Here is a 23,543-nt window from a genome sequence, read left to right as displayed (position 1 = left end):
GTCAAGGTTAGTGAGCCTCTGGGCACTCCGTCAGCACAGAGGCTGGAGCAAAACAGGTGGGAAATTTGTGGTGAGCAACTAATGGAGTAATGAGAGCATCCTCTGGAACAAATCACCATGTGTTCAGTGGCACAGCAATTACAGCCTCCCAGTGCAGCTCTGCCATCCCTCCAGCAGCCCCCTGGGATCACCTGCTGCTGGCAGAGTGCTCCAAGTGGATTTTGGGGTGAGATGGGGTCTCTCGGGGTGTAATATTTTGTGGTTTATCCCTTCCCTTGCTTCACTGGGAGCTTTGAGATTGGGGCAAGAGTCAAAAACGCCCTGTTGAAGCACCAGCAATTCAGCAGGAAGGGTTTTTCTCTGTCCCCATGATATTTATTGCCAGGGAAGTGTGATGCCAGAAGGAATTGGCCGCTGGAGTCAGGGTCGTGGTGCAGAGCGCTTCAACTTTTGAAGAGTGATAAAAAATTGCCCTTGTCTGCAGTAGTGAAAAATGGCCTAATCCACTTTTCAGGATTGTTGGGATGATTTTAAGAGCACAAAGCTCTTTGCAAGCAGGCTCACCATGGGTGCCTTTGGTGGTGCACTCCAGTACCCGGAATTTCACCCAGCTTTTGCTGGTGTGGGAATGATGAGCTGGGGGCTGATGTTGGTAGAGATGAGGAGTGGGTTTAGGTGCCCAATCCTCATTTGGATGGGATGAGGATGGGGGGAGCACATGCTGGTGATTACTGAGCCTATGGACACATCAGAGGGTGTTTGAAAACCAGCCTGTGTTGACAGGGAACAGGAATCTTGGGCATTGTTTTCTCCTCTATTCTTTCAATATTTTGATCAGTGAGCTAGTCTCTGTTACGATCCTCTAAATCCCTTTGTAATCCTGGCTGGAGCATCAGCTGCTCTTGTAAAAGAATTTATGGGGCAGTTAAAGTGTATGAGACAGAGCCATAAAGGGATTTATGAACTGGGAGATGCACAGATGGCTTCATTGCAGCCTCCCCTGCCTCCGAGGTGCAGAACTTCTGCCCCAAAGGCCCCTTTTGGGGGTGAGGATGCTCCTTCCTGAGTCCTCGATGCCCCACAGCTCTCCCCTGGTGGCTGTTTGGCCCCAGCAGTGCCCACTGTGAGGATTTCATGCATCCTTCTGAATTATTTCACAGCTGGGAGCTGATTTAGATTCCTGGTGCAGAGGTGATGCTGTGGTCCATGCATCCATCTGTATGCCAGCTCTGGAGGGACTCTGGGAAGAACTGGTGTGATGGGATCATGGCCTTGGAAAGGTCCTGAGCAGTGTAACTGAGGGCTGTTAATCCCTGTAAGGGTGAAGTACCTTGGGGAGGGGACCGGGCAGCAATGTCCCTCCTGCTCTCCTCCAGAGATGACCTTGAGGGGCTGCTATGCCATCCACAGTCCGCTGTTTGGGTGAGAAATAGCACAGGAAGCTGACCTCCCCAGGGGGACACCACAGCCTGTTGCAGGTCCCTTTTGGGTGGCACCACGACACTTGTGTCCTGCTGAGCCCTGTGTCCTCACTGTGCCCTTGGCAGCTCCCTAAGCCCCTGCCATCCAAACGTGACATCTGCAAACCCATTTGGGAAATCTGGGGACCTGGTTTGGGTTTTTTTTTCCCCTTGGAAAAGGGCAAGAGCCCACTTTCTGATGTCTCTGCAGCGTGGCCAGATCCTGTGAGCACACGTTGCCCCAGGCAAGGGACGGCACGCGTGTCCCGGCGTCCGGCCAAGCCGTATTTCACAGATCCACACCGGTTGTTGGTTATAATTGCTGCACTCTGTCAATTTAGTAGCAGCCACAAAGCCATCAGAGGCCTTTTTGGGTAAATAAATATTTCTTCACTAACACGTGGAGCCTCATAAAGCCTTCACTGTAAAGCCAGCGCGCTGTAGTTCAGGTCTGTAACTGCTCCCTTTGCCGTGGAGAAGGAGGAGGAAGGATAGTGGTAGAGGAGTGGAGGGCAGAGAGGGAGGAGGAGGAGGAGCAGGGGAGAGTTGGGTGAATAATTGGTGGCCCAACGGGAATGTGGAGGGTGGTGTAGGTGAGTACAGTGGTAGCAGCCACTTAGTGGAGAGTGTGAGGACAGGAGGGTCTCCAGTTCTTGGCCATGGTACAACTGCTCTTGGTTTTCCAGGCTGCCCAGAGACTGTGGGGATCCACTGTACCTGGCATTGTTCAGGGCCGGGTTGCATGGGGCTTGGAGCAAAGTGGTTTAGTGGAAGGTATCCCTGCTCATGAGGGAGGGAATGGAGTAAACTTTGAGCTCCTTCCAACCCAAACAATTCTATGAACTCTGTTTCTGTAATTCTCTCCCTTTTGCTGTTGCTCCTCTCTTCCCTGTGACAAGGGTCCCCAGGGATGAAGATCTACATCGACCCCTTCACCTACGAGGACCCCAACGAAGCCGTCCGAGAGTTCGCCAAGGAGATCGATGTGTCCTTTGTGAAGATTGAAGAAGTCATTGGGGCAGGTGGGTGTCTCTGTGTCCTGCTGCCCATCCTTCCCAGCCCTCTCTGCTGCTCCTGTGTGGCTGTGCACCCACCTGGAGCAACTTTGTTGGGGAGCGCACAGGGTCCTTCACCTGGAAGGCCCCAATGAAGCCTTGAAACATCAGGCTTTCCTGGGTTTGTGTGGTCACTTAGGGTGGACATGAGCTTGTTTCATGCTTTCAAAGTTCCTCTGAAGTGGGAGAGGCTCCAGGAATGTATTCACTGGCTGACCATGGGGCCTCTTGGGATTTTCCATGTGGCTTTTCCATGAGATAATAAGAAAAGCTCGACCTCACTGTAGTCTGTGCCATACTCCCCTGCATATGTATATATACACACACATGCGTGTGTGTGTGTGATCTGTGCTGTTTTATTGCCGTTTTTAAATAACTGTGTCATACTCTTAGAGGAGAAAGTGAGAAGCCCAGGAGGGGAAGCTGTGAGGAAGCAATGAGTCAGTTTGTTTGGGATCAAGTTCAGCAATGTATCACCTGCCCTTTGCTGCTCATCAAGGCAAAGTGGCTGCAAACATAGCTTAAATGTAATCCCTCCACAGGCAAATTTTGCTTTGGTGAAGTGAAAGCCCTCCTGTGTTCTCTGTATTTTAAATCAGAGAGCAGCAATGTAAACAGTCCAATTATTTCCCACCCCAAGATAAGTGATGTGCAGAGAGGCAGCTGAGATTACCAACAGTGACACCTGATATTTAAGGTAGTCCTTAAATGTGGATGCATTTTCCCTGCAAATCCTCCTTGTGGGGGTTTGCCTGTGTCGATGTTGGGCTCTGTCACCTTGAAGAAGGTTGCAAACCTAAAGATGTCCCCAGTAGCAGACATTGTCCCTTTTAAAGAGGACGGGTGGGCAGATTTGTAGAGGAGAGCGTTGTTGAAGTGTGAATTGGCTGCCATTTCTCAGCTGGGCAAAGACTCCTTGCTCTTTGCAATGTTTAGGGGGGAGGAGGAGGAGGTAGCTCTGGTGTTGATTGATCAAAGGTTGGACTCAGTGATCTTGGAGGTCCTTTCCAACCTAAAGGCTTGTGCTCGCAGGGGAGTTTGGAGAGGTGTACAAAGGGCGCCTGAAGTTGCCAGGCAAGCGGGAGATCTACGTGGCGATCAAGACGCTCAAGGCCGGCTACTCGGAGAAGCAGCGCCGCGATTTCCTGAGCGAGGCCAGCATCATGGGCCAGTTCGACCACCCCAACATCATTCGCCTGGAAGGGGTGGTCACCAAGAGCCGGCCGGTCATGATCATCACGGAGTTCATGGAGAACGGTGCCTTGGACTCCTTCCTGCGGGTAATTTAGGCCGTAATAGATCTCCCTGGCAGCTGGGAAGGGATGCTGGGATGGCCCGCGAGGCGGGGCCACGTGGGCTGTGGGATTTGGGAGTGAGATGTTGGTGTCCCGTTTGTAAATCCCAGCCTGTTTGCTTAGTTTGGGAGCTGGCTGGAGTGTGCTATACATCTACAAAATGTGTCTTTTGGGGTGCTTACCTCTGCTGTAATCAGGCAGAGCAGCTGGAGTCCTCTGGGGAGGTGCAGCATCCTCCTGAGGTCAGGGTGAGTGGCGCTGGTGCCATTGTGGGGTGTGCATGCTTACCCCAGTGCCTGCTCTTTCTGCTCGCAGCAAAACGATGGGCAGTTCACAGTGATCCAGCTGGTGGGAATGCTCAGAGGGATTGCTGCTGGGATGAAGTACCTGGCAGAGATGAATTATGTGCATCGAGATCTGGCTGCCAGGAACATCCTGGTCAACAGCAACCTGGTGTGCAAAGTGTCCGACTTCGGCCTCTCGCGCTACCTGCAGGACGATACGTCTGACCCCACCTACACCAGCTCCTTGGTAGGTACCTCCTGCAGGATGTTCTCCTGCCCAGCATTCCCTGTGTCCAGTACCTGCTGAACCTGGGAGAAGGGTGCTTGGTGTACAGTCTGCCATGGGTGGGAGTAGCTCATGAGTGTTTCCCACCACAGAGGCTCATGGTCCAGAGGTCCTGGCTGTAGTTTCCACAAATTATCCTCTTTTCCCTCCTTTCTCTTCCTCCTTTTTAGAAGTTTTCCACCTCCCTCCTCCCTAAGCACTGTTCTGCCTTCTGCAGTTTCCAGATAAGCCTCTTCCCTCTCCTCTGTGGAGGAAAGGTGCACAGAGGAGTCCCTGGAGAGAGAGGAAGGGGAGGCAGGGAGATCCCTGCAACACAGCGGTGGTGTTTTAACCCCCCTTCCCCCAGTGCTCCAGGTCTGGTCTGCTTTTTCCTGCTGGAAACTTGTTCCAAGCATAAATTAAAGGGCCAAGCCTAACGGGAGCTCTGCCATTCCCCAGCCATCCTTCTCCTCCTTAATTAATTCATTTGTAGACAATGGTATCTCTCTTCTCCCCCTTCTCCTGGCTACCCCAGGGGACCCCCAGCTCCCCACCGTGGCCATTGTCCTGCTTGCGAGCCCCTGAGAGGTGTTAAGGATGATCAGAGAGGAAAGGGATGAGCAGCTCGCTGACCTGATGGATGGATTAATAGAAGTGTGAGGTGGTGCCGGCACGAGGCTGCACCAGCTCCTGCCAAAGCAGTTCCTTGGGCTGCTGAGCTGTGCCCAAGTGCCAGGGCTGGCTCCAGTTGCCAAAATGTGAAAGCCAGGGACATGCCTTTAAGGCTGACTCAGTGTTTTGGCCCAGTTGCAGCCCCTCACTGTCCCTCCCCTGCTCAATGGGATGTTCCCGTTCCCCCCAGACCTGCCCCGCTCCCTGCCCAGACCCTTCCTGCAGGCAGCAGCCTTTGAGCAGACACCCAGCTTTTATTTTTCCTTCAAAGACCCCAGCAGTAGCTGCTGAGATGAGGCATGAATTAGTCTTTTCCCCACCTTCAGAGATAAAAAGAGATTATCTCATCTGTGTTTTTATTTAATTTAGGCCATAATAGATCTCCCCGGCAGCTGGGAAGTGATGCTGTGCCTGCGATTGCATCACTCTGCCTCCCACAGCAGGCTTTTTGCTCTGGGGAAAAGGCAGGAAAAACAACCTAGCAGTTAATTTCTCCATTTGTAGTTATTCAAATCAAATTTTTTGCCATTCATCCTTCAAGAGCGGCTGACGCGTCCTCGGAAAGGCTGTGGAAAATGATTGTGTTAAACGATTCATGGTGCAGTCCTGCCCCCAGAAAATTCCTGTGCCTGCCTGTCTGTGGTTTTCCTTATCCCTTGGCTTTTTTTTGTGGTTATTTTATGGAGCTTTCCCAGGGAGCAATCCCTCTGTGCATTCTGCTCCTCCTTACATCCCTGCACCCTTGGCAGGGCCCTGGCTTGGCGGGGTGGCTTGAGATGCTGAGCCTGATTTTGAGCCTTTGGGAGAAATGAGGAGCTCTCTGCCAAGGGCACTTTCCTACACCAGTGCTTTCCATTGGGTTTTAAAGGTGCTTTGCTTTTTGCCTTCCTCTCCAAAAGTAGGGCTGGAAGGACCTTCTGGCAGCTGTGTCTGTGGAAGGCACTTTCAGTTCAACCTTGTTTTCATCTTGAAGGCCAAGGGATGGGGATGCCTGTGGCTCCTCACCTGTGACAAGCACTAGCCCAGTCATGCTTAGCTTTGTCACCTGGTGACTCCCTGGAAAGGGACCTGGGGACAGGCCACTGATGTGTTGGGTCCTGCAGGGCAGCTGGAGTGGGGTGGTGTCAGTCAGTGGGGTAAATCCTTGGATAAACCCATTTGTTTTGTTCAGCCAAGCCATTTTAGGCAGGTACAAGATACATTCATGCAGTTGTTTTTGGCTCCTGCCTCCTCATCCCATCAGGTGCCACCTGTGCACTCCTTGGTGGGGTCCCCAGGAACCCATGCTTTGGGGTGTGTGCGATGGCCCCAACCCTGGCTCGTGGGCATCCAGCCTCCTCTGCCTAGAGAGACGTTTCTCAGCTGAAGTCCCTTTTTCTGTAGGGGGGCAAGATCCCTGTCAGGTGGACAGCACCGGAGGCCATCGCCTACCGCAAGTTCACCTCAGCCAGCGACGTCTGGAGCTACGGCATCGTCATGTGGGAGGTGATGTCGTTCGGGGAGAGGCCCTACTGGGACATGTCCAACCAAGATGTAAGCACTGGGGGTCATCCACACTGCTCTGGGGGCCAGGGGGTGCTCATTCCCAAAAGAAATCCCTGCCTGAAGGGCTGGCTGTCTGCTCCTTCCTGGAGCCTCAGGAGCACTCGGTTTGGAGATGAAACAGGCTGGTGAGTGAGAGGATGCAAGGAGGGAAATTGGAAAGAAAAGCCAGTGGGCTGGTAATTGGACTTCAGCAAGCTGCAGGGCCTTTGAAAATGTTCAGAGGGTTTACGAGCAGGGAAGGAGCTTTGGAAGTGTGACTGCTGTACTCCGGCGAGATCCGCCGAGATAATGAGTGGCAGCTCTCTGCTGGGAGGAACTGCAGCCGCAGAGCATCAGAGCGGAGATTAACCTCGGAGAGCACCCGGCTCCTCCCGCTCCCTCGGCTGCTGATCAGCCGGGCTGGCCATCCCTTCCTGGCTGCCTGCAGCCCCTCTGCCTGCACCAGCAGCCCAGGGAGCCCCCCGAGTCCTTCATCCGCTTTCCCCCTCACTCATCCGTCCTCATCCATCCTCAGGTCATCAACGCCATCGAGCAGGACTACCGGCTCCCACCGCCCATGGACTGCCCGGCCGCCCTGCACCAGCTGATGCTGGACTGCTGGCAGAAGGACCGCAACACCCGCCCGCGCTTCACCGAGATCGTCAACACCCTCGACAAAATGATCCGCAACCCGGCAAGCCTCAAAACTGTGGCGACCATCACCGCCGTGTGAGTGCCGGGTGTGGGGATGCTCCCTGTCACCGTCCCATGCCGTGGGGAAAGGCTCCCCGAGCGGCTCGAGAATTCATAAATCCTTAGATGAGGGCAGGGGGGTTCTGTCTTCACTCTGCCTGACAGTCAGACAAAGAACATGCAGTTTTCAGCCAAGCAACAGCAATAATTCTTTGCTATTGATTCTTTATGGTCTGTGACCGTTTGGGTGTGGTGGCTGCTCTGCCGACGCCTCATCCCTGTGGCTCCCACAGCTGGAATACAGTGTGTGAGCTTGCAAAGCACTGCTTGGCACGGCAGTGTTCCCATGGGACAGGCCTTCCTCATGGCCTTCCATGGGTGTGTTCTGAGGGGGGAGCACAGGGATACCGGGGGTGGATTGGGGAGTGTGTCCCTGTGCTGGCTGGGCTCAGGCAGGGCAGCCCCTTGGTGCCAGCCAGGCCTGTTCCCAGCGGTGTGTCCTGTTTCAGGCCTTCTCAGCCCCTCCTCGACCGCTCCATCCCCGACTTCACTGCCTTTACCTCAGTAGATGACTGGCTGAGCGCTGTGAAGATGAGCCAGTACCGGGACAGCTTCCTGACCGCTGGCTTCACCTCCCTGCAGCTGGTGGCCCAGATGACATCCGAGTGAGTTGGCCATGCCAGGGCTGCCCGAAAGCGGGGTGCTGCCCAGCTGGGGAGGTGGGGAGGTCAATTCAGGGCAAAAGACAGGTGTGAGCATCCCTTAAATTGATCCCCCAGAGTCTGGAGGTGGCCACATTCACTATTTGGGAGTCAGTGTGTGGGTGTCTCCCTGCTCTCAGACCCAGTGATGCTCATGGGGCAATGCGTGGGCTCTGTGGTTGTTCCAGCTGAGTTTACCTCCACAGAATTCACAGAATGGCTGGATTGGAAGAGACCTTACAGATCATTGAGTCCAACCCATGCCCTAACTCCTCAACTAAACCATGGCACTGAGTGCCACATCCAGTCTTTTCTTAAAACCCATCCAGGGATGGTGACTCCACCACCTCCCTGGGCAGACCATTCCAGAACTTCATCACCCTTTCTGTAAAAAACTTCTTCCTAATATCCAACCTATATTTCCCTTGATGTAGCTTGAGACTGTGTTACCTGGTTCTGTCAGTGCTGCCTGGTGAAAGAGACCAAGCCCCCTCCCACCAACTACAACCACCCTTCAGGAAGTTGTAGAGAGTGATAAGGTCCCTTAGAACAGCAAAACTGGTTCACCACCCTCAGCTTGATTTTTCATCACCCATTGATTTTTCCTCTGTCTGCCTGTCTTCCAGAGACCTCCTGAGAATAGGGGTGACTTTGGCTGGGCACCAGAAGAAGATCCTGAACAGCGTCCAGTCCATGCGAGTACAGATGAGCCAGTCTCCGACCTCGATGGCATGACGTCCCTTGTCCCGCGGGGAGGGGCCGGGGAGGGCACAGTGGAGGGCACAGGTGGGAGGGGAGGAACTGAGGCGGGGCAGCGCTGCGAGAGGAGCCGCCGCTGCCTGGGGACTGCCACTGCAGCCGGAGGATGTTCCTGGGACTCACCTCTGACTGGTGACTTCCGTTCCTCACCAACAGAAGCACACTTACCAATGTCATGGGGGACAGCGTATAAATACGTATAAATATGTACAAATCATATATTTAAAAAGCAAAGCAAAACAAAAAAAATCATAAAAAACAATGAAGACAAACCAATGTGCGTTGGGGAAGCAAACCCAAACCCTAGAGACCAGACTCCAATCCCACCACCAGTGAGCAGTGGTCGAAACTGAGAAGGAGGAAGGGGCTGTTGGGGAAGGGAGAGGCATGAGATGGAGCATCCTGTCCAGAGGAACCACCTTCCTTTTTCTTCTTTTGCCCTTCCTCCCTGCCCCGGCCCTCCCAGTTTACCCCGCTCCCCTCTCTGCTCACGGACTGGGTGGAAGTGTCCTCAGATGTCTCTGCAGCTCCCTGCCATCCCACCCGGGTGCCGCTCCGGCAACTACCAAAGGACTTCACTGACCACTGCATGGGGGATCCTACTCAATCCAGTTAATGTCTTCATATTGAAGAAGAGATGTACCTTCAATAGAAAACCTTGGGTTTTGGTTTTTTTTTTTCTCTTTTGCTTGCATTTTTTTTGCAAAAAGGAAAAAAAGGATTAAAAAAAACACAAACAAACTCTCCATCCTGGAAAATGGAAAGAGGTGTTCCCGTGTGTGTGTGCGCGCTCGTGCGCCTGTGTATGTTGTCAACCTTCCGTGGACTCACTGCTTGTCCATGACCGAAGACCAGCGCTGACCCTGCAGCCAGCGGCCGGCCCGTCCCTGACTCGGGCCAGGGGTTGTGCCCACAGCCCCCAGGGGCAGGAGGCAGCCTGGAAGCACCTGGTGATGAAGGAAGTGCTCAGCATCCTGCACATGGGGAGGAGGATGCCAAGGGCCGGCTGGCACGGTGGGGATGGGACGGGACTGGAGGAGCCACCGCGTGGCTGTGACTGGGTTGGTGGCTGCTGGAGGAGGAGAGATGCTCTGGGAAATGGACTGCTCAGGCCTCCAGGGCCTCAGTGATGTCTGGAAGATGGCTATGGAGGACTTTTTCCCCCATCTTGTGGACCTAAGGATTTTGATATTGATTTACGGACTTAGGTTTCATGGCTTCAGAGGTAGGTCTGAGTGTCTTGTGTGTCTCTGTCCATCCATTCGTCCTGCTCTGTATTTTTCTGCTCTTCCCTTATAGCCTCTCCCAGTGGATGTTTCCCCATATTTAATTTGATCTTTATTATTCTTTTTTTTGGCTTCTCCATTGTTCTCCTAGGCAAATTGATCTGGTTAAAATTGCCCAACACGTGTCAGTGTTTACCCAGAATATTGTAAGGCTGGGCCATCTGACTTCCCCTGCGGATCGCGCCAGGAGTTTATGAAACGAATGAACTCTTAATAAGGCTTTTACTTGGAGGGCTGTGTGTGACTTGCAGTGATCCATCGCTGCACTGTGCCGCGTGGTGCAGAGCAGTGGCATGGGCTGGCTGTGGCTGTGCCTCAGGGGCTGCAAGTCCCAGCTGGGATTTGGTGGTGTGGTGGCTCATACGTACATGGAGATCCTCTGTCCTCCTCACTCACCCTCCATCCCCACCGTGGCAATACTCCACATCTGCTGGTGTCACGAGGATGTCCTGCATCCATCCATGTCCTGGGGGTGTTCTTGAGCCACAGGGATGCCCCATGTCCAGCTGGTTTTGCTTTACTTCTCACCCCATGTCGGTCTGTGCCGAGGTGATGTCCTGTGTCCATCGGTGCTGTGAGGATGGCTCACGCCCACCTGGGCTGTGTTTTTTCCCCGTGTCTCTCTTTGCCATGGGGCTGCCCATATCCAACTACACCATGGGATTGCTCTATGTCCATCTGCCCCATCGTATTCCTATCTATGCCAGGAGATGCCTCACCAGATTTGCTTGCTGCCACTGAACACAAGGAGAGAAGCCTGTGCTTTGCTTGCTGCCAGCACCTGTCCACATCTCCTGAGTGGGAACACTGTCCCTCCTGTGTTGGGGCTGTCACGGTCCTCTGTGGCTGGGTGGACCCCCGTGTATCCTGTGAGGAGCACATGCTCAGTTCATGGTGGTTCATGAGGAACACGTTTGTGCTCATGGTTCATCACCATCAGCAGGTGAAGGACCCTTTGAGGTGCTCTCTACACCTCCAGTTTTTTCCTTCCATTGCCCAAGGCAGATGACCTGTGCTCTGCTGAAGAAAGGGAACTAACAAGATGCAGGAATGAGCTTGTTTCAATTCACTGAACTCCCCCCAGAGAAAGAGGCAGAGAAAACCCCCCTTGTTTACAACAGCAGGGACTGCTCCTCTTCCTGTCTGATAGACGACTGCTAATACCTCTTGGGATGTTGGCGGCCCAAATCTGTATTCTGGGATGTTGTCACACGGAACACAACATGCAGATGGAGCGGGCGCCGCGCATGCTAATGCGCCGCCCCGCCACATTGGTATTCGCTGCCACTGAAGGGTCCTTTGTGGGTTTTTTTATGATTTCTCTTTTATTAGAAGGAAGCTAAAGGCGTTTAAAGGAACGAGTGACAGCCACACAGGCTAAATATCAATACCGCACCTTTATGGCTCCCCTGCCGCCGTTGCCAGCCCTGCGAGCACCTGCGAGGCAGCTGCTGCTGCTTGCTCGGCGCTGTCCCTGCCCCAGCGCCCCACGGCAACCCTGGTTTGGTGTAAACCCTTTAATACAGAACTGCAGTGTCATAGGGTGAGAATGGATCTCTGAGACCATAGAGTCCAGCCTGTGACTGATCCCCACCCTGTCAGCCAGGCCTGAGAAGTGAGTGCCATGTCCACTGTTCCTTCAGCACCTCAAAGGATGGTCATTACGTCACCTCCTATGCCAATGTTTAATCACTCCTTCAGTGAAGAAATGCTTCCTGGTGTCCAACTTGAACCTTCCCTGGCATAGCTTGAGGCCATTTTGTGGTGAATATGAAATGGGAATCGTTCAGTCCTGCCCATCCCACTCAGCAGATCAAGTACCCCCGAGGTTTAAACAGTCTCTCTGGGTGCTCAGGTGCTATCGGAGATGCCAAGACCCTCTTGGTTCCATTTCCCAGGGCTGATGCTCCTTGCTCTGGGCCACCAGCAGTGCCCCTGGGGATTGCCAGGGCTGGTGGCCTTTCCATTCTGTTGCCCTTTCCCAGCTGTCCAGCATCTGATGTCTCCTCAGCTGTGTCAGAGCAGATGATTCCCATCTGCCACCACTCCTAACCAGCTGTCCCCACATCTTGGCCTTGTGCTGGACCTGCATGTGTCCCCTCCAGGGTCATGCAAGAGCCCAGCAGCAGACTGGTAGTGCTCCAGGCTGAGCAAAGAGCGTGCAGGTGGGCTCCAACAAATCCCTGCAGCAAAGAGCCATCATGGGCCAGGGGAGCTGCTGTCTAGGTGATACTTGGGAAGGTCACCACGGGCTAGCTGTTCTCTTGCCTTTCAATGGAAGTAGTTTCATCCTAACCAGAAGGTTTCATGAAAGGCCATCAGTCTGTTAGTGGAAAACAAAGGGGAAAGTCCAAAATAGCCATGTTTGGTTTTTGCTTTTTATTGAAAAAAACCAACCAGCATACAAATTTCAGATGATTTCTGACAGACCATTCTGTTACTTTAGAAGCCTTTCTTCCACGTAAAATCAGTTTTCCAAACTGTGAAGCCTTTCTGTCTGGAAGTGACAGTGCTATCCCTGCCTGGCCATGGCAGCAGCATTGTGTGTGACCTGCTCCTCCTTTTCCTTTGTCAGATGCCAAGGAAAAGACTCTCACCTTGACTTGGGTGGCACCTCTTTGATGCTGCTCTGTTGCTCGTACTCTGGCAAGAGCCTCTTCCTTGGTCGAAAGATGAACACTCCAGTTTCACATCTTCTGATCCACCCTGGTTGGTGTTGGACTTCCTTTCTTTGATCACAGAGGAGAAGGGATGGCTCAGAAGCTGTTTTCTTCCTGCAGAGTTATGGTTTAAAGGAAAGAAAAAGGAGTTTTGGATCAGAGAGGACCAACTGTGCAGGCCTTTTCTCTGGGCTGGGCTCTATTCATCACACAGGGTCCTGATGGGTTCCTGTGCCATGTGGAAGTGCTGTGGTGGGGGGGTGCACTGCTGGTGAACCCCTCTGGCTTGGATCCTGACCCCTGCCACTGCTCATGAGTGAAGCTCAGTCTCAGTGCCTCGTTCCTTTGGCTGCGTACCACGTGAATATCCATGCAGGGATGTGGCTGTGTGCCCGGGTGAGCCCACCTCGCCCTCACCCCTGATCCTGGCCTTTCACTTAGTGCTCTGCAGTCATCAGCTCCTTCTCTCCATTTCTATGGCAACTGTAAAAACCTCAAACCTTTTGTGTCTTTTTAGGGGATTTTTTGTGTGTGTGTCTGGATTGGCTTTGTCCTTTTTGCATAGAGTGTTAAATCAAAACAGGGGCTTTTGGCTACCAAACCCCTGCTCTGAGCTTGGCCCAAGGTCTTGTGTGAGAAGCAGTGGGCAAGATCCTCCTCACAACTGGACTGGGTGTTGCCAAGTGGCTCCACATTTCCAGCCCTGCTGTTACTTCCCTCATCCCCCAAAAATCCCCATTTGCAATTCAGCTGCATTGTTCTCCCCTGGGGCTTTTCTGTGCTTTTTCCACCGCCCTTCCCTGGCTGTGATGGAGGAGCAGCAGGCTTCTCAACGGCAGTAATTAAAAGGAGATGTGGTGCCTCTGCCAGGGAAGGTGAACCCAAGCCCCTTGCATCTCTGAGGCTTGAGTGTGGAAGAAGAGCGTGTATTAATGGCATAATTACGTGCCTCTTTCCAGAAAAAAAAAAAAAAAAGAATGTATTTTATGCCATTTAATGACCTTCAAATTAACAGTTCTTTGAAAGCACTTATGTATATTTAATTTTAAATATTTCTGCAAGTCAAAGCAGGGCTTGCGATGAAAACAGCAGGCAGCCGGTTTTTAAATAAGAGTGATCTCAAACCATTGTTTCTGAGCCTGTCAGCTCTTGGTGCCTCTAATGCTCCTTTGCTGAGGAGAAAACAGGGCCATCCTTCCCCCTTGCCTGAGTCCCATGGGATCTCTTCTGCTTTCTGCTTTTCCAGGTGTTTGATTCAGAGAGACAGAAGGGCTGGGTTGGGGTTGGGTTGCAGGATCTCGCCAATAAGTTTGCCTGGAACCCAAAGGACATCTCTGTGGGAGCATCCTAGTTGGCCCATGGTCTGGGATAAATCGTTGGGCATCACCTATGAAAGGTTTTTTGCACTGCCATCAGCCCCTGCTGTTGTTCTGAGATGGGGACAGACACGTTTCCCTTCGTTAAGGTCTGAATTAAGGCTTTTGCCTCTGATCCATAAAAACTGCCGATATATCTGAGCCACTCTGTGTTCAATTGGAAATCATTACTCTTAAACATTGAATTTGAGTTTAAAAAAAAAAGGGATCAATCAGCTTCTGAGACGAGGAATGGATTTACAGACCCAGAAATGTTCTGTAGCTCCAAGGCCACCTGTCCTCCTTGAGCTGCTGGTGGAAAGGGCGGGGCCCAGGGAGTCACATCCAGCTCCAACACCCATCGAGGTGCTGCTCGTCCCTGCTGCCCCAGTGTCCCCGCTGCGTGAGGAGTGCAGGAGGATTTAGTGTTCAGGTCGTTGTCTGCTGTGGTGCCTCTTCTGTGAAGGATCCTGCCAGGGTGGATAGTGATCCAATACTTGGATCATTCCCAGTGAGTCTCCTCAGAATTTTGGAAGTGCCAGAAACTTCTTGAGTGATGATGGGGGAGAAGCCAGCTCCACACTGACAGGACTCCTGTGGCGAGTCGTTTCATGCCATCAGTGATTTCTTTGCTGCTCCTGTTTTATATTTTTCCTATTTTTGGGGTGTTGGAGGGGTTCTTTGGGATCATCTTGGATCATCAACCCTCCTGCCATGGGGGAATGGCTCTGCCTCTCCCAGCTGAGCTCAATCTCCTCCAAAGTCAGTCTGGGAGGTGTGAGAGCCGCTGTTGGGTTGTGCTCTCCCATTTTTGATGTCCTCAGGATCTGTGTCTCAGGGGAGATCTGCTGGCTCATCTCCACCACTGGACCCTAATGGGCTGTGTTGCCTTCCTAGAGTTTGACATGGAAAGGGGAGGTGCTCCAATTAGGAGAGGACCTCCTCTGCTTTGCCTGGCAGGAAGAGATGGGAGGTGGGAACCATGAGCATCCATGGCAATCAGCGTGGTGTCTTGGTTCTTGTCAGAGCAGCAGATCAGTGCCAGGGAGGGAAGTGCACCTGTCTTGGTGACCACGGTGCCCTTCACCTGTGCCTTTTGGGGTTGTCAGAGCTACTGGCACTTGGGTGGTGTCCCAGGGCTGTCACTTTTGGCTGGCTATCCTCCACGGACCAGCATTGTGAGCACCCCTCCAGCCTGGGCAGAGCTGCCCCCCTTCTCCCCATCTGTGTCCGAGCATCGCTGCTGCTCCTGCTCTCCTTCCTCTGGCCATTGGAATTCAAACAGCCCCAAAGCCCCTGGCTGTCCCACCCTGCTGCATTGCTCTGCGGGGCTGTTTTGGGGACACCTCCATGTCCTTGCTGACCCCAACACGTGGCACATTGCAGGTGGCACAGCCATGGAGGGGGTGGCCCCATCAGTGGCAGAGGCAGGATGGTGTTGAGGTTTCCTGGCCTGTCTCTGGAGGATTAATGCTGGAGGAGGTTAATCTGAACAAACCAGCCCTGTGAATTTTAAGTGGATTAGCTGAACTCTGCTCCTTCCCAAAGCAGACAGTGCCCTTTTGGGGCGCATGTGGAAGTGGATTAGGCAAAAATCTCCTTAAGGCTGCGTTAATTCTAGATAAGTGTAGGTGGATTAACGCCCGTCCACTTCAAAAAATTAATTGGAGTGAACTTTTCTCTGTGTCCCCAAGTAAACAAGACTCGGCAGCTTTCCCCATCCAGCAGCTGGGCTGTGCCTTTCTCTGCACTCCCATCCCCTCACATTATGCAGGAGCTGCCATCATGGTGGGGAAACTTGCTCCTCTCCGATTATCCTCAGGGGGCTCATTAGGCCATTGAACCCTTGTGGGAAGGTAGGGAGAGAGGGCAGGAAAATTATGGTCACCATCAGTGCAATTATCAATGCTAATTAGTACCAAGCAGGACTGACAGCAGGCGGTGCAGCCCATGGCAAATGTTGTCTGAGGAGCCAGGTGAGCCTCACATCACATCCCTGTGGGGCTTCCATGGACAGGCAGATGTGGGATGTGCACATATTGCTTGGTTTACTTATTTTTCCCCACCGTGCTTTGGCCGAACTCTTCAGATTCCACAGCCTAAATATTTGGGAGCCAGCCAGAGGCTGCTGTGGTCGGGGACTCAGGCTGGGGTTAGTGCCTGGGTGGCAGTGCCATGTCATGTCCCTGATGGTGCCTGGGTGGAGATGGGGGAAAAGGGAGTGAGATGTCACTCCTTTTGCAGAGGGTCTGGAAATGGGCTGGTGCCTGGGGGGGCTTGCAGGATACAGGGACGGCTCTGTCACTCCCAGAGTTGCCTCCATCCTTCCCCATTCCCACCAGCTGCTCCCTTTTTCCATGGCATCACACGGGCACGGAAGCTGCGTTTGCAGAGCCGCCCATCCTTGACTATTTCGGGTATTTGCAATTCTGCCCGTTCCCAGGAGCGTGGAAAGGGCGAGTGCCCGGGGGGTGACACGGTGCCTGCATCCCAGCCACGCTGCTCCACAGCTCCTTCCCTCGTGGCGCGCCTCTCACCGCACAGACGTGGCCTTGTCATTGCTGTTCTTGTCACGCCAGCGCTCGGAGGCTGAGATCAAAGCCCTGCCCGCCTCGCAGGGGTTCCCACGCCGGTGCTCCAGGAGGAGGAGGAGGAGGAGGTGGGATGAGGGATGAGAGGTGACTCAGTGGCTGCGTACCTGGGGATGAGCTGCGCTGCCCCCAGCCCCCCCAGTCCTCATCCAGCTGTTCATGACCTGTCCCTCGGGTCTCTTGAGATCCATCCTTTGGGGTCGGCCCAAATCATCCTTAGCTGTCCCTGGGTCCTTTTTGCCCCGACCAGGAGAAGGGCTGCAGCTGCCCTGGGAGAGCTGAGCTTGCAGCCACCACTCCCGGCAGGGCGCGGCTTCCCCAGGGAAAATAAACCCCAAACCCTTGGGCAGCTCTGCTGCTGCCGGGCGGGCTGGGAAAGGACGGCTGGGAGCCGGGAATGCCGCGGGGGAAGGCGGTGGCGGGGCCGGGAGCAGCGCCCGGGGCCGGAGCCGTGCTCGAGTCCGGCTTTAATGTGGCAGAATCCGGAGCCGATAAAAATCACCGCCACCCCACCGCGACTCGCAGCCAGCCCCCGGACCCGCCCGGCCCGGGCAGCGAGTTCAGCATCCTTGCATCAGTCGTGTTTCTGTTACAGCTTTTTTTTCCAGGTGTTTCGCTGTTCTGATCCCACTAACGCTAACGAGAGCTGTGCGACCAAACCTCCAAGCATGGCACCAAAAGTGGCCCCCTGCACCCAAGAAATAGCCAGCAATATCTTTTCCCCCAGCTCAAGTTCCCTTTCTAAAAAGATAATCTCAATTTCTCTTCCCTTTTCTCTGCCCCTTTTTCCACCAAACACTACATTACTAAATAAAACTTTCATTACTACCTGGGTTTGCTAAAGAAAAAAATTATTTCCATTCAAGAGAATGATGAATTTTAATAGGAGTGAAATGTCAGGCACAGCTGGGGTGGGTTTCTGAAAGCACTGGTATGTTTGGAGAGGCACAGAGATGCCCGGCAATAATTAGCCAGTGAGCCCCATTTTTTTGTGACCCAGCAAAGGGACCCAGCAGTCAATTGCTTTGTTATTTAATGTGCTGCCTTTATGTTTCCAAGGTGCAATTGTATATTAAAAGCATCTTTGCCTCTCCAAAGTGGCTAAATAATGGGGTTTTGCTGCTGTGTGGTACTTGTTGGTTATGGGGTGTGGAGAAGGTTCTCCTGGGGCTGCTCCTCTGGTTCCCAGACCTTTTGGTTTCCCCCTGGCAGCAGAGAAAATGGGGATTTTTTTTTTTTTTTGTTACATTGGAAAAAGCGATTTGATGGTGCCTGGTGGTTTGCTCCTGCTTTACACCTGAGGGGGGCTCATTTTGCAGTGGGAGGGGGTGGGAAGGCATCTTGGCTGCGGGGGGACACAGATACCCTCCCACCCCTAAAATCGCGTCCCAGCCTCCACTCCCTAAAGCGACTCAGCTTCACAAAGAATTCCATCTCTTTTCCCCCTGAAGAGAAATGGAGCGCTTTCAGTGAAATCATCACTTTTCTGACAGCATATTAATTAATTCCTGCTCTTTTTTTTTTCTTTTTTCTTTTTCTTTTTTTTTTTCTTTTTTTTTTTTTTTTTTTTGAGAGGCTGGATGTGCTGTAAGAAGCCTTTGGGTGGGGGGGTGGCTCGGCGGGGAAGGGCCCGTGGCTCTCCGAGCTCTGGGCGTGCCTATTCTCACCCTCTCCCCTTGCCTTGCAGGGGCGTCGAGTGCAGCATTGCAGCGGGGCAGCAGCGTCGGAGAGGGGGCCCCAGGGCCGCTTCCCACCGCAGGATGCTCCGGGAGGTCCCGCAGCGCCCCGGTCCCCGTCCCCCCGAGCCGCGGCGTGTCCCGGGCCAGCCCTACCCTGTCCTGTACATAACCAGTGAGATGTCTGTAAAAGATTTCAACCCTCGGAATTTTTTTTGCAGCCCCCTCTCCCCCTCCCCTTCTTCCCCAATTTGTTGATTGTGTTGAAATTGTCGGAGTTTGTAACAGTATCTTTCAGAGAATATTGTACTAAAGAGAAAATTGCACTCAATAAAAAGGATGAAATAAGCCTGGTCCCTCGCCTTCCCCTTCCCAGGGGCAGCCTTCCTGCTGCCGGCTTCTCCTCAGCTCGGAGCTGGGGGAGCGTTTGCCATGAATATTCATTTGGGGAGCTGGCAGCGCTCCACCGCTCCTTGACTTTACCTCGAATGTTGATGTCTATCAGATTTGGCTCCCCGGTTTGTAAATGAAGTGACTTTATTCTCGGCGATCCCTATCGGAGCTTGCTCGCAGCAAAAAAGCCGGGAGAAGGAGTTTTCCTGGCGCGGCTGTTGGCGCGGAGCGCCTTTCAAAGCCCTGCCGAGCGATGGCTCGGGGAAGCCGCGCTGGAAGCGCTGCCTGGGATCAAAGCGCCGTCCCTGCTGCCTCCCTGCTTCCCGAGTCCTGCTGGAGCCTGCCCATGCGCCTCGTCTTCAACCTGCTTTCCTTAAGGATTACTGTAAATGATGGCTGGAGAATGGATTCTTCCTCGTGCATTGGCTGCACTTGGGCATTTTATCCTGCTGGGAACAATGACACAACTCATCCAGCTCTGTCACACTCTTGGGGTGGTCCTGTGCAGGCTCAGGAGCTGGAGTCCATGATCCTAGTGGGCCCCTTCCACCTCGGGATATTCTGACTCTCTGATCCAGGTGATGCTGAGAGCAGCCGGTCCTGCTGGCACTGGGAACATCCTCCAGCCGACAACAGGGGCTGAAACGGGGGCTAAAGGTTTTGTAAATTAAAATATGCAGCCATCAAGGAGTTATTTGGGGTTCAGAAGGGAGAGCTGCTACTGGGAGAGCTCTGGAGGTGGGGTTAGGGGTGAGCTGTGGGGAGGGAGGCAAGCAGTGCTTCAGCTGTAGGTGGGGCTGGCGGAGCCCTGTGGTCCCAGCATGCTGTGATTGCCCCACCAGTGGTGGTGTTGATATGAGGTGTTCTCCTGGCTCCTGTCAGGAGATTTCCAAGTCCTTTCTGCTTCTCCAGGGCCATCATAGCTGGGATGTCTTTATTACAGGGGTTTTTGAGTGAGTGAGTTCCGTGTGCCGGTGGGGATTGCTCCAGGTCCCTGCGGGCAGGACTCCACTGCCCAGACTCGCATACCACAGTGAGTTTAGCCTCACACTTTACACAGGGATAGAACTGTAGTTTTGGGTGTTTTGCATGCTTTTTTGCCAAGCCCATCCCGACAAATGAAAGCAGAGAGTCTCTGCCATCTTTGGATATGCAAGATGCAAACAGGCAGCAGCTGATGGAGGGCAGAGTGAAGTTGTTTGTGTCCTTAATTGAGTAGACACTTGATTTAATGGGCTTCTGGTGTGGTTTAAATGAGTGTTCATGATTGTTGAATCCTCTGGGATTTGGGGTGCTGGGAGGGTGTATCCTTTACACAGATCAGTCTGAGGTTTTCCCCTTAAGTGACCAATAGACATTTACAGCCAGTGCTTGATGTTCCCAAAGCAGTTTGCCTTGGGAGAGCCTTTTAGCAGGGTCTGGGGGAGCCCTGCTGCCAGTGTGGTGGTTAATGGGGCTCTGAAGGACCCTGGGGAGCTGAAAGCCCCTTGGCAGAGCCAGGATATGGCCAGCCAGTCCCTGACAGCCCCTCAGTCCCTGATACAGGTTTATACAGCTGCAGGCTCTGGAAGCTGTGTTTGATTTTCCTCTCGGGATAACCAGTCACCATCTCCGCCTGCGTCCCAGCTGGAGCGAGATGTCATTTATGAGGCCACACAGCATCCAAAGAAACTTTCCCTGAGCTTTCAATACAGACACAGGTGACTGTCACAGCCAGAACAGAGCCTAACCCTCAGAATGAAAAATCTTTCCTTCATGGCTCTCAGTTTTGAAAAATGGAAGCAGCGCGTCGGCTCCGATTACCCCGCGGCAGCTCCCAGAAATTCGAACGCACCCAGTGCTCTGGCAGAGCAGAGTGATGCCAGCCTAACTCCAGCATTGGCTCTGGAATAAATCCTTACCTACCCCCCTGCAAGGAGAAAACTGAGCCAGGGCTGTGCTCAGCTCCACGGGGTGCAATGAGGGGCTTCCCTGGGCGGTCTGGTGAGAGACTCTTGCTCTTATTCCAGATGCACAGCTCTGGCCCGAGGACAGCCCTTCCCATGGGAAGAGAGTGGCTGGGAATGTATTGGCTGCACAGAGATGTGGCAGGGAAGGAGGGAGAGGTCAGACGCACATCCCCTGGCCTCTCCCACCTCTCCTCCCTCCCACACTTGGCGGTGAAAGGCAAATAAAAGATGAGCCCAAGAGGGCCGTAGGCTAAATTGTAATTGGAGCAATATGGGCCGATGATAAAGTTCTGTGCCAACCCACATTAACTGGCAGCATCTGCTGGAATTATTGGAGATGCCTCGTGGCCTATTAAAAGTGCTGGGATTTTCCTGGAGGACAAGCCAGGGAGGCTCAGCAGTGCTGGAGAGCCAGGAGGGCTCGGATGGAGCCGGTCTGAGGCTGCTGCAGTGTTGAAATCTCCTCCAGGACCTCTGGAGAGGTTTGGGGGGATGCTCTCAAGAAAGTCACCTCCTGTGACCTTTTTGTGACAGGGCTTGTTCCTGTTTACACTTTAGGGTGGGGTGACCACCCCTCCTAAGTGACACCACATCCTCCCTCTGCTCCAGGGTGATGGGGACAGGGCAGGATTTACTCCGGGCAGTTCTCTTAGCTGGATTTCAGGTACTACCCTCATTAAACCTGCAGAGCAGCCCTTTTGCTGCCCCAAAGCCACCAGCAGCACTCAGGGAGGGGATTCTGCCCCTCTGCTCTGCTCAGGGGAGACCCCACCTGCAGTGCTGCATCCAGCTCTGGGGGCTCCAGCATAAGAAGGATGTGGAGCTGTTGGAATGAGTCCAGAGGACACCATGGAGATGCTCCAAGGGAGCCCCCTCTGCTCTGGAGCCAGGCTGGGAGAGCTGGGGGTGTTCACCTGGAGAAGGGGAGGTTTCAGGGACACCTTAGAGCCCCTTCCAGTGCCTAAAGGGGCTCCAGGAGAGCTGGAGAGGGACTTGGGACAAGGGATGGAGTGACAGGACAAGGGGGAATGGCTTCCCACTGCCAGAGGGCAGGGTTAGATGGGATATGGGGAGGGAATCCTTCCCTGTGAGGGTGCTGAGGCACAGGTTGCCCAGGGAAGCTGTGACTGCCCCATCCCTGGGAGCGTCCAGGCTAGGTTGGATGGGGCTTGGAGCAACCTGGGATAGTGGGAGCTTGGACTGGATGAGCTTCAAGGTCCCTTCCAAACCAAACCATCCTAGGATTCCAGAAAGCTCCCAGATACACGCTCTGACCCAGCTGACTGAGCAAATTCCACCTGGGATTTGGGCAGGATGGAGGACATGTTTGAGCTGCTCCTGTGCTCTGAGCTGGGCTCCTCTGCCCCTGCCCTCACCAATGGGGAGGATTCAGGAATCTTTCCTGCAGGAGCAGCCCCTCAGAAACACCTCTCACACCCACCTGGCCCTGGAGGAGTGGGAATGCTTTGCTGTAAGGTGCCCTGGGGTGCTGGCATCAACCTGGGTGGGAAAATGTCTCTGCTCTCCCCCCAGCTTTGGGGACAGTCTCTGCTGCCTGTGGACCCAACTGGAGAGGCTGGTGTCCCTCTGAAGGAACATGGGAAGTGAAAAGCTCCCCAAAACCTGGCTCAAGACCTAGGCAGGCTCAGCAGTCGTGCCCACCTGCCCACATCCCCTCGTTCAAGTGCCAGGCAGGGCTGGGAGGTGCATTCCCCACCCCTGCCGAGGGGATGTGTTCCCTGCCTGGCCCTGTGCCACACCCAGAGCTGCTCCCCAGCCCTTCCTCCCCCGGTGCCACGGCAGCCCGTGCGTTATTTACCACCCTCTTCCTGCACGCCAAATTATTCATCTCCCTCGTGGGCCCTTTCCCGGGCTCTCTAATCAGAGTTTCTTAGCTCCTTATAAACACTAATGAATTTATTTCTCCATGCCCTTATGAGGGAGATGGGGTATTTTATCTTTATACACAGCGAGCTCAGGTGTGGATCAAAGCACGTTGGCACCCCGGGAGGCCTGCAGAGCTGGGGTTCCACAGCCAGGGGTGTTTGGCACCCAGCAGTGGCCACGGGCATCAGCTGGCTCTGGGTGTCCCAGCACGGAGAGCGGGGGGATGTCCCGCCTGGTGCTGGCCCCATGCTGCTGGTCCCTGCTCAGCCTTCATCCCAGCAGCTCCATCCTCCCAGGGAACCCACCTGCCCTTCTCTGTTCAGTGCCTGTTTGGTCACTTGGCTCTGAGAACACGGGGTGGGTCCAATGCCATGGGTGGCAGTGGGTGACCCTCCAGGGGACTGTGGTGTGTGTGCTCTGGGACGCTGACCAGGCCCCAAGTTGGGGTCCAGCTGGAGATTGTGCAGGGCTGGTTCTTGACATGGCTCCTGTTTTGATCAGTGAAAGTCACCAGGCTGCACACACAGGTAGTGCCTTAAAACAAGAGTAACCAGGGGCAGCACAAAATCACCTTGGCAGCTTCATCCAACACTGGGGTTTTCCCCCAGGACAACTCAGGGGATGTCCAGGCTGGAGATCAGGGAAAGGTTCTTCCCCCAGAGGGTGCTGGGCACTGCCCAGGCTCCCCAGGGAATGGGCACGGCCCCAAGGCTGCCAGAGCTCCAGGGGCATTTGGACAACACTCTCAGGGGTGCACAGGGTGGGATTGTTGGGGTGTCTGTGCATGGCCAGGTGTTGCACTCTGATCCCTGTGGCTCCTTTCCAACTCAGCCTATTCCATGATTCTGTGATTGCAAGTCAGGGAGAAACTGGTGGATTGTCTGGAGCCTGCTGTCCCCAGTGTGAAGCTCAGGTGTGTCCGTAACCCCTGGGATTCCCTGTGGGCCCAGCAGGAGCTGCCCAGGGTGCAGGAGCACCCTGTCCTCGCCTGATCCCCTTTCCCATTTGCTGCTGCAGACACTCCTTGGCAAGCTTTGC

At 53.9% G+C, this 23,543-nt stretch overlaps 1 protein-coding gene across 1 annotated transcript in view; it reads left to right on the top strand.

Moving 5' to 3' along the window:
• The window catches only part of EPHB1 (EPH receptor B1), a 78,975-nt gene extending 60,351 nt beyond the window's left edge, over nt 1-18,624 (top strand). Inside the window, exons 10-17 of the mRNA XM_038145733.1 lie at nt 2,360-2,482; nt 3,548-3,795; nt 4,126-4,341; nt 6,415-6,564; nt 7,091-7,284; nt 7,758-7,913; nt 8,576-9,933; nt 18,288-18,624. Of these exons, the coding sequence (XP_038001661.1) occupies nt 2,360-2,482; nt 3,548-3,795; nt 4,126-4,341; nt 6,415-6,564; nt 7,091-7,284; nt 7,758-7,913; nt 8,576-8,684 (1,196 nt within the window). The 3' untranslated portion in view covers nt 8,685-9,933; nt 18,288-18,624. The remainder of the gene's footprint in view (nt 1-2,359; nt 2,483-3,547; nt 3,796-4,125; nt 4,342-6,414; nt 6,565-7,090; nt 7,285-7,757; nt 7,914-8,575; nt 9,934-18,287) is intronic.
• The last annotated feature ends 4,919 nt before the right edge of the window (nt 18,625-23,543 follow it).

Source organism: Motacilla alba, chromosome 9 (genome assembly GCF_015832195.1).
Source record: "Motacilla alba alba isolate MOTALB_02 chromosome 9, Motacilla_alba_V1.0_pri, whole genome shotgun sequence".
In the NCBI taxonomy this organism is placed as follows: Eukaryota; Metazoa; Chordata; class Aves; order Passeriformes; family Motacillidae; genus Motacilla; species Motacilla alba.
Note: the sequence above shows the minus strand (reverse complement) of the source record. Positions and strands in the feature narration are given on the sequence as shown.